This window comes from Neolamprologus multifasciatus, chromosome 10, assembly GCF_963576455.1.
Source record: "Neolamprologus multifasciatus chromosome 10, fNeoMul1.2, whole genome shotgun sequence".
NCBI classification, from domain to species: Eukaryota; Metazoa; Chordata; class Actinopteri; order Cichliformes; family Cichlidae; genus Neolamprologus; species Neolamprologus multifasciatus.
The window spans coordinates 15819484-15829065 of NC_140448.1; the positions used below are offsets into that span (position 1 = coordinate 15819484).

General features: G+C 39.8%; 1 protein-coding gene across 2 annotated transcripts; it reads right to left on the bottom strand.

Annotated features, from left to right (window-relative positions):
• Positions 1-938: 938 nt before the first annotated feature.
• Positions 939-9557, bottom strand: proser1 (proline and serine rich 1). Of its 2 annotated transcripts, XM_085175216.1 has the most exons (12): positions 8890-9557; positions 8740-8805; positions 8349-8417; positions 7536-7630; positions 7301-7394; positions 6998-7108; positions 6739-6840; positions 6463-6541; positions 6111-6203; positions 3720-5034; positions 2738-2879; positions 939-2624 (listed from the first exon to the last, which is right to left on the bottom strand). In XM_085175216.1, exons 1-12 carry the CDS (start codon positions 8932-8934, stop codon positions 2499-2501), a joined length of 2337 nt encoding a protein of 778 aa, XP_085031342.1. In that variant the 5' UTR covers positions 8935-9557; the 3' UTR covers positions 939-2498. The 2 variants fall into 2 exon arrangements, with proteins under 2 accessions (XP_085031342.1, XP_085031344.1); XM_085175218.1 differs by lacking the exon at positions 6111-6203 and having other exon boundaries at positions 8890-9556.
• Positions 9558-9582: the final 25 nt, after the last annotated feature.

Genomic DNA, 9582 nt, shown 5'->3' on the forward strand with positions numbered 1-9582 from the left:
ACAGAATACTTCTAATTACTTACCCAGTACTGTAAATTACTTACACTGTACTTAATTTTACTGACAGTGTAATTAGTTCATTGTTGCCTGTAAAAACATGACCTTTTAACTTCTTTTTATAATTGCCTTTAAATATTTGTAGGTAATTGTAGTTTCACTGTAATTACAGATAAAATACTACACCTAATTACAGGGTATGTATGTATTTTAAAGTGTTACCAAAAATGAGCTGTGGTGTTTACAGATAGAATGATGACACGACTGTACTCATGCATGCACATGCTGCCACAGACTTCCTGGGCGTGGCACAGTGGAACTCAACATTTGCCCGATTTTGCAAATGTGATAAGGGCAATGAGTTTCCATTAACTTTGATGAACATCTGTCAGGGGCCCAAATTTGTTTATTTCTTCACTATGTAGGAGAAAATCAGCCAGCCAGCTTTACCGCTAAGGATCCATTGGAGGAATGACCCTTTTTACTACTGTAATTCCCTAGAAAATTAAATACATGTATACAGGTTTAGATGAATAATCCTAATTGCACTGACTGAAAAAGTGTTTAATAGTTTTACAAAAAAGCTAAACTGTACAAAACAAAAACCACAAAGTTTTTTTATATATATATATAATTAGCAAACATATTCTTATCAAAGAACTCAAATGGAAAAAAAAATTTCCCCACCAATTATACATGTATACCCGCATGACTAATGGACACATGACTTTGTGTGTTGAGCAATTGCGACGCTTGTGATAAGCTTTGTATATGGTGGGGTAAGTGGAACATACGCAGGTTGCAAAACCATTCAAATCAAGGTTAGGAACCAAAGTGGATATTAAATAGATGCAGTCATTTAGGATTTGTAGTTAAGTGAATCTTCAAAATTGAGTTGATGTATACGTGTCGCTTTATGGTTAAAATAAACTTTGTTTCCATTATTTTGTCCAGCTCCAGTATTTTTATTCAAGAGATGTCGACAGTAATGGCATCACATAGACTACAGATACAGTAACCAGCAGTTCACTGGAAACATTTTTTAAAAAGGGCAAAAAATAAAATAAAAACTGTGTAGCATACAAAACATCTATTACTCAAGACAAAGGTCATTGTCTTTGAGATAATCCCAGTAGAATAGAGAACTACTAAGGAGTAAAGAGGGGCAAAAGTACAGCTTTCAATCTGTTAAACTACAGAATATAATAATAAAAGTCACAATGTCAAAAAAAAAATGCCTGCATACCCTTATTCTGGATAAATGTTGTAGTAGCAGTCCCAGCAGTGTCACATATGAGAAATAAACTTTGTAAACATGAGAATCACAGAAAATTGCAGTCACAAATATGTTCACTGAAAAGAAAAGAATGGAAAAAAAACACTTGTGTAGAGCTGCCAAATGCAAGTTTTTGTATGTACTACAAACTAACCCCTGACACAGCATATTCATTTGTAGTTTGCATACTTTAGTATGTGCCCCTGCTATGCTTTGTGGGGTTTTTCCTATTTATTCTTTACGAAAGCCTTCTCCAAATGAAGTTTAGAAGTGCTGGAAACACCCAATTTGAAACCGAGATGTAGACAGAGTCCTTACAATGATCTGCGCTTCAGCTACAAAAGCATCAAGAATCTCCGTGCACTCCCAGCAACTGAGGTGGTGGCAATGTCCCAACATCAGCAGAAAAAAAAAAGTTGTTTCCGTCGCTAAAATTACAGAATCGGATCAGTCTGCCCCTTTTCTACACGCTGTGCTCACAGTAACTTTATTTTAATGCAGCTTAACTGTAAAAAAAACTGTTCTCATTTACCTATTTTTGTGTTACATAACTGAACAAACAAGAATTGGTGAAGCACCCCCTCGTTACCAATTTAAAACAGCCCAAAGTGTACTGCTAAAAACCTGATGTTTTTAGAAGAAAAAAAACTGAGACAAACTTAACATTTTCACATGTTAAAGAAAACCACTGTGCTGTAAATGTGTAGATTAGAAATGAGCATAACGGGGACATCAAGTCATCAAAAAAAAAAAGAAAAATCATGTTACAATACTATATCTTATGCCTGTCAATCAAATTCATTAGCATTTCATTTGCTCTGTAATTGGAAATGAGATACTACTGTGGCTCAGGACTGAGGTCAATTTATTACATGTTATGTGGACTTTTCTAATACTCTATAATTCATCATTCATTTATAAATGTTCTAAGTTTGATTAAAAACAGGCAAGTCAGGCTAATAATGAAATCACTCACAGTCTACCTGTCAAACTAACAACTTTCACAATTAATATTTACAACGCTTCACTATGAATGATATTACAATTATGCCTTTTCCCCCACAGACTATTTGACCCATTTCACTCCTGTTCCAACATACACAGTGATTAACTGTCATGTGCTCCTCTGGGGTTCAAGGACAAATAGAAATTGTATCACCTGCTAAGAGGTGTGGCAGGAGTCAGTGTTACTTTTTTACTCAATGTTTCACAACTATTGTAGGTTTCACGGCCAGCCCAACGGTTGGTGCAGCCCCGATTGGATAGGGAAGGTGTGTCCTGGGCCTGCAGGGTAGTTGGTGAAGCTGTTAGGTTGAGTAGTGAAGTTTTCCAAAGCAGAAGGGGGATGAGGCTAGAACAAGATAAGAAAAATCAGTGTTTACAACAACATAATATTCAGTTCTTTTTGTTTTTTAAAACTTGGTCAGAACATTTGTGTGTGTGTGTGGTTTTGTGCGCATTTACCTGCAGCAGGGCAGACTGCACAGCTGGGTTGTGGAGGCCACCGAGTGCAGCGGGGGAGGCAGAGGGAGAGAAGCCTGGAACCTGGAACGACAGTAAGCCAGGAAACCCGCTACTGCCTGGAGGCTGGAGTCCACCGCTCAACCTGGAATATGCGCATGCATGGTCTTAAAAATGGCACATGATAAACAATAACACCACCTGCATGTCATCTGTCCTTTTTTTAATGTGTACACGAGCTGACATTTAAAAACATTGTTTCACAAAGTCCATGTACTGCTGTACAGCTGAGCTGTTGCCATGCAACCAGCGAAGACTCTCCTTTAAGTCTCTGTGCATGGTGTTAGTATCCAGCCAATTCTAAGACTATTTTTCATAAGAATGTAAGAATTATACTAGCAACATAAAGGCAGCTTATGATATGACACTTGTCATGTATGTGCATATTATTATACTTGTTGTTACTAAATAATGTGGTGGCTCATTTAATTCTAATTGAATTCCTCCTACAAGACAGTTTGTCCCCTTCGAGTTCAACAAAAGGAAACCTTCTGCTTGCATTACTTGTTCAGGGAAAACATATCACACTACATATGACGGAGTAAACAGTTGAGCAATGCTGCTGAAGGACTATTTGAGACAACACAAACCAAACTCTAATGCTTGCACTCCACGTGCATCTAAATGAACTGTTCGGTTGTTGTCAATAACAAAGTGGAAAGTAGTTATGATTTACGATGCCCTTTTTCCAGCTATTTTATAAGCAACTGGAAATCTGTGTCACATGGTGTCATCTTATCCAAATTCTGAATGCAGTCTACTTTTCCCTTTCATTACTACAATACATGAATAGTATAACCGGTAAGCGTTTGGCATTCAAACTCAGTTTAATATCAGGAAGTCAATGCTGTATTGTCACACATAGAGCAGATTATGGCACACACAGCCCAGTTTCTGTATACTGGCTAGTAAAGAGGACACATACCCAGGCTGGAAATTGGAGCTGAAGGCAGATGCAAAGCCTGGTAAAACTGGTGAAGATGATGGAACGCCGACTGCTGCTGCTGCTGCTGCTGCCGCTGCCTGCAGTGGTGCCACTGATGCCACTGTAGATGGAGTGGCCCCTGGTAGTCCAATAAATGAAGTTAAAACAGGGCTCCCAGCACCATGCCCCCCTGCCACACCAAGTCCAGGGAAGGCAGTTGGGCTAGCCCCAGGTGGAAGGCCTGGGAATATAGAGGGAGCAGAGGTGAGTCCTAGACCAAAAGGAGAGGCTGCACTCGGAGGAGCATTTGGAGCCAAGCCAGAGTAGATGGTTGTTGGTGGATGGTTAGAAATCTTGGTAGTTGGGGACATTGTTGGCATGGATGAGGGGACAGTTGAAGGAGGCAGAGATGAAGAAAGGGAGGGAAAAGGTGACAGGCCCGGGTAATGAGAGGGTGCATTGCTGGAAGACAGCGCTTGTAGGCCAGTGAGACCAACGGGACTAGGGAGAGAGACTTGAGGAGAACCTGAAGGGTGTGGGAGGCCGTAGGGACGTGCTAGAGCAGCCTGTGCAGAGCTTGGTGTGCCAGAGCGAGAGGTACCCTTGAAAGCAGAGGGTATAGGGCTATTACTGCCACTGCTACTACCCGCACTGTGTCTGTTCAGGGCTCCAGCCACAACTGCCTGAGCCTGTGCAGAATGAGCAGGGGAAGGTTTAGGACTGGGACCTGGGGTGGAACAGCTCGGAATTACTGGTGTGGAACGTCCAGGGGGAAGAGACTGCGGTCCAGATGGGGTGTAACTTCGGATCACTGACCCAGAAGAGTTACCTGCTTGTGGGTGTATGCCAGGGAAGGGTGATCCTGACTGGTGTTCTGTGGACTGAGAATAAACCTTCTGCTGACTGGAGTTCGTCTGAGACAGGGAGTCTGGGGCACTGCGTGAAGTAGCAGGGGTGCCTGGTCGGGAAATTGCGTGAAAAGGGGAAGGGGAGAAGCCCCCACTGCCAGGGACAGGAGTTCCACAAGGTGTGCCTGATGGGGTGTGCGCTTTAATGACAGATGAGGGTGTAGGTGTAGCATGACCAGTGGGAGTCTGTGGTCCTGCTTTGATAACAGATGGGGATGGAGCAGGTGAGGGAGAGGGGGCGTTGAGGTTGTGAGAGGGCACCATTCCTGGGAAAACTGGTGTGATGGGGGTAGTGGGAGGAGCAGGAGAGGCCTGGTTTGGGACTGGTGTGGACCCATGAGGAATGAGGAGGGGCCCGCTGTTAATTCCAGGTGTGGTGTTCTGTGGATTGCCTGGTTTATTGTAACCTGTAAAGAAGGAGATTATAGTTAGCTAAATGTGCAAACTAATGACTACTATTATCTGACATGCATGGACTTAAATAGAAAAAATGTTGCATTTTATTTATTTTTTTTTATGTTTTTTATTAGTAATACTGTTTACAAACATATTTTACTCCAGGATGTCGACAGGAACGCCCAGCAAAGAGCCAATAAACTTGCATATAGAGCATTCATACATGCAGCTCATTAAATTGAAATTTAAAACAATTTTCAAGATCAAAATATGTCTTCTTTTTACCTTTGGGGAAAGGTTTATATAACACACTGGGACATGCTAAAATTGTTTTTATCTGAACATTCTGGCTATAATAAATCTTTGCATTTAAGATCACAAATCTCCCCAAAGGCCTTCAAAAGATGTATTTCAATTGTGAAAAGTGATAAGACGCTGCATTTGGAAAACAAGTCATCCCAAGCGATGCGTGTTAAATGCCAGCACAAAGCATGAATCCAGAAAGAAAACGAGTGACATTAGTTTAAAGTTATTCCCAGTCTAGTCAACCCAAATCCCAACCCCACAAGTGATCAAAAACATACATCTACACTGACTGACCAGAAAACCAAAATATCTACAAGAGAAAAAAACAGTACAAAAATCACTGATTTCTTTTTATTGAAACTACTTCTAATTTGTCTGGTACATGTGCTGGGTGCTTTGTAGTGTTGTACTGTGCTACTGCATCACTTGCACTGAAAGGTAATTTGGTACTTTTTCAGTTTAGTCCTCTACATTTATTATAAGAAGAATTATCAAGTTAAATGCATCCGAAATGCTGTAATACTGGAAGTGAATGGGAAAAACGACAATAAAATGTTCTCCGACTAATCTAAATGGGCGGTTTAAATTAAATTCACAGTGGACTTTATTTCTGGTCACTCAGTGTTCCCAAGAGAAGTGGGAAAGACATCTTTACCTGATAAAGCCATTAAACTGGAGAAGCACAGGTAAGCAGCATGCCAGTGTGTTAGGCAGCAAGCTTCAACGAGTGTCTATTTGCTCTCACACTCACACGTACATGGTTGCTGTCATTCGATCATACCTGCTACTTTGTGGGTGGAGTTGTAGGGGGGTGGGGGTACGTTGGCTGTTATAACCCCTCCCATAGAAACAAGGCCTGCGTTGTTGTATGCACCTAAGCAGCAGTTGTAAATATTAAGCGTGTCCACCACACATTCATACACATAAAAGAATCACACACCCCACTACTTACTGCACCCAAACCAATCCCAGATGGCAATAAGAAAACATGGTTAAGTGCACCTCTTTAGGCATCAGTATTAATTGAATTGTCTCGGAGCTTGGTATCCACCTTTTCAATAACTGATAGGTTGTATAGGGAAAGGCAAAGGAAACCAGAGGTGGGAGTGTGCTGCTTCTGTGGTGTTTCTTACTTGGTGCAATGGTGGCATGGGGTCGGCACGGTGGTATTGGGTAAGGAACAGGTCGATGAGGATTGTAGGTTGAGGGGAACTTAAAAAAAGGATCACAAAGATGTAAAACAATTAGGTGATCAGCAAGTTCTGTATAACTGGAATACATAAAGTCAGAATGTGAGGAAGAATCAAGGAAAATAAGAAAAAACATCCTTTGTATGATCAATGGTTAACAAGTGGAGCAATTTATTTTTTATACCATCAGTATAGTCTGTGTTTGACGTTCATGCTTACAGGTTTGAATGGTCCTATAATTCGGGAAGCAATTCCTTTCCCCTCCATATTGTTAGAGGGGTCTTCTTTCTTCTCACCTTCCTTTTTTACCGGTGGGTTTCCCTGTTACCATAAAACAAAATTATATTATTTCTAATGACTAGGCCCATTTTGTTGTTTACAATTTATATCAAAAAATCTATTTTTATTTGCAATGTTAGTTGTATGTAAAGTCTGTTAGTTCATATCTTGGGTATCCTTCAACAAACCTCATACTTACAGGAAATGACCCAGTGACCAAGCTGGGTTTGCCTTTAGGATATGGATTTCCTGGTATTATTCCACAGGAGGAGATCATTGCTATGGGAGCCTTGCAGCCAACCTTACAGACCTAATAAGAGAAATATTATTATCTTAAAGGTTGTGTGTGTGTACATTAAAATATGCAAACTAATGGAAAATAACACAATAACACTCTTAGTTTAAAAGTTTATCTTTAGTTTTTTTATTACATGAATGACTTCTTCCTATACAACAGCCAACAGTTTATCATCTCCTGATTTTTTTTTAAAGTTGAACTTGCCTGTTCCAGGATCCTGCGGGCACGCTTCTTCTCAGACAAGTGTATACGAAAGAGATCCTCCACTGGCCGATAATTCTGAGCATCTGAAATGTTTCTGAATGGGAAGAGTAATATTTAAAGGGATAACAGTTAGTCAACAATTGTACAAATCACTAAGATTTAAACGCAACATCTGAGTTACAGTGTTTAAAATTAGTTGTTTAACCTACTGGACACATTTGTAAAATGTACTCACAAAGCTATCAGTTCCAAGACAATCAGTCTGTCTTTTGAGAACGTGAAGCAGTTCAAGATATTTGCGACTTCTGTTGTGGGGATTGCAACCATTTTCTAAAGGCAACAGATTAGAAAGCATATTTGAGGAACAAAGAGGTTTCAACTTAACTTAAACAAACACATTTTCTAAGTTTATAGTATTTGCTGCACTTGTTTATATTAATCACAGATACATCTGTGATACAGATTACAAACAATTATGAAAGTGTAAAAAAATACCATAGTTTGACTATTGCTACAGTTCAATTCTGTGACCAGCTATTTATGTAAATATTACTTTGACACATACCACCCACGCTGCTGCAGACTAAGCACACCCCCCTATGGCAATGGCTCTCCCCAACGACACTGGCCTCCCCCAGTAGGACAATGCACCATTAAACCCCGAAAAACAAATGCTCAGGAACAACTCGAAGAGCATGACAAAGATTTGCTGACATTGACCTGGCCTTCAAACTTCCATGATCCCAAACGAACATCAGGAAGATTTGTAGGAACAACCCTGATCCACAGAGGCCCCACCCCGAAACCATCAGGACCCAACGAATCCGCTGTCCCTGTACACAACAGGAAACCCCCAGAGGTCCCGTGTCCATGTCCCTAAGGTTCAGAGCCATTTTGCTGGTGGAAGGTTGACCTACACAATATTAGGCAGGTAGTCTTAATATTTCTTTAACGTTGTAGTTGATTATCTCACACAATATAAATAGAGAAAATAAAACTGGGGCCCCAATCGAACAAATAAATAAAAATAAATTAGTGGTTTACTTACATGCTGCAGAGCTTTAACAGCTTTGATCTGTGGTTCAGCCCATGAGAAATACTTCAATATTTCCATCACCTGTGGATTTTTCAGGATAGTATTAGTGCAGAAGCATTAAAAAAGTGTTTATGTGTGTGTTTATGTGTGTGTGTGTGTGTGTGTTTATTCTGAAATATGAGTTCTTTGCAATCATCCTCTTTTTTAATAAATAATCATGCAATTCATCTTCTAACAACTGTAAACAAACGATCATGCAACACGGGTTATACAGTAAGTAATCTATAATTCGAGGTATCGTTTTGCTTTGTGATTGATTAATCAAGTCTTAATTAATCTAATCTTTTATCACATGAGAATAGCTGGGGCTATTAAATATGGAGGAAGCATGTAAAACATTTACCTGTTTACTGGAGAAATAGCCATGCACCTGCTCAATGGCTCTGATGCGCTGATCGGTCAAGACGCACTAGGGAAACAGGATGAGAGAGCAAGCTAGAAGCGTAAACGATTCCAAAATAAATAAGATATTTTGACATTAGCCGCCTCTTACCTTTCTTATCTCATCCAATACAATGTCAAATGATTTCTTATCCATGTTTGTTGACTTAAACAAACGCTAGACTCTTTAACAATGAATACTACCAAAAAGCTAAACTTAAATAAACAGACTGATTATGATACAGCAGATTAAGTCAAATAATGTCAAATTCATTCAGATGACTTTTATTTTAATGACCAAAGTTACTCACTTATACTATTAATTCGTCGAAATTTAAAGCAATAAATATTCGCAGCATACTACTTAAAAATTGCATGATCGTTACATACAATACAACAATGACTTCCAAAGAAGAGGAGCAGTCTGCAGAGCAGAACCCGTCTGTACCAGATTTGCCCGCAGCTAACAACAAGCTAGCGGGCTACAGCTAACTCGTCTCGGAGGACAGCGCGACTAGAGAAACAACTAGACACCCCGAAACAAATATTTGCACGTGTTTTCATTCAATCATCGTTACATTTTTTGATGATCTATTAAATAGGAGTGAAAAAATGTCAGAATATATATTTTAAAATCTCAAATTAACCCGGGAAGATAGCAGTCCTGCTAGCTCCTGACAGCTGGCGCTGTGAACGTCAACACTGAAAGGACCCCTTAGAGGTAGCTAGTTAAAAAATACAGCGTGTAGCAAAAGTGTTAGAGAAAAAAATATCAAAGCTACAGTTAACTGGGGTAACATCACCA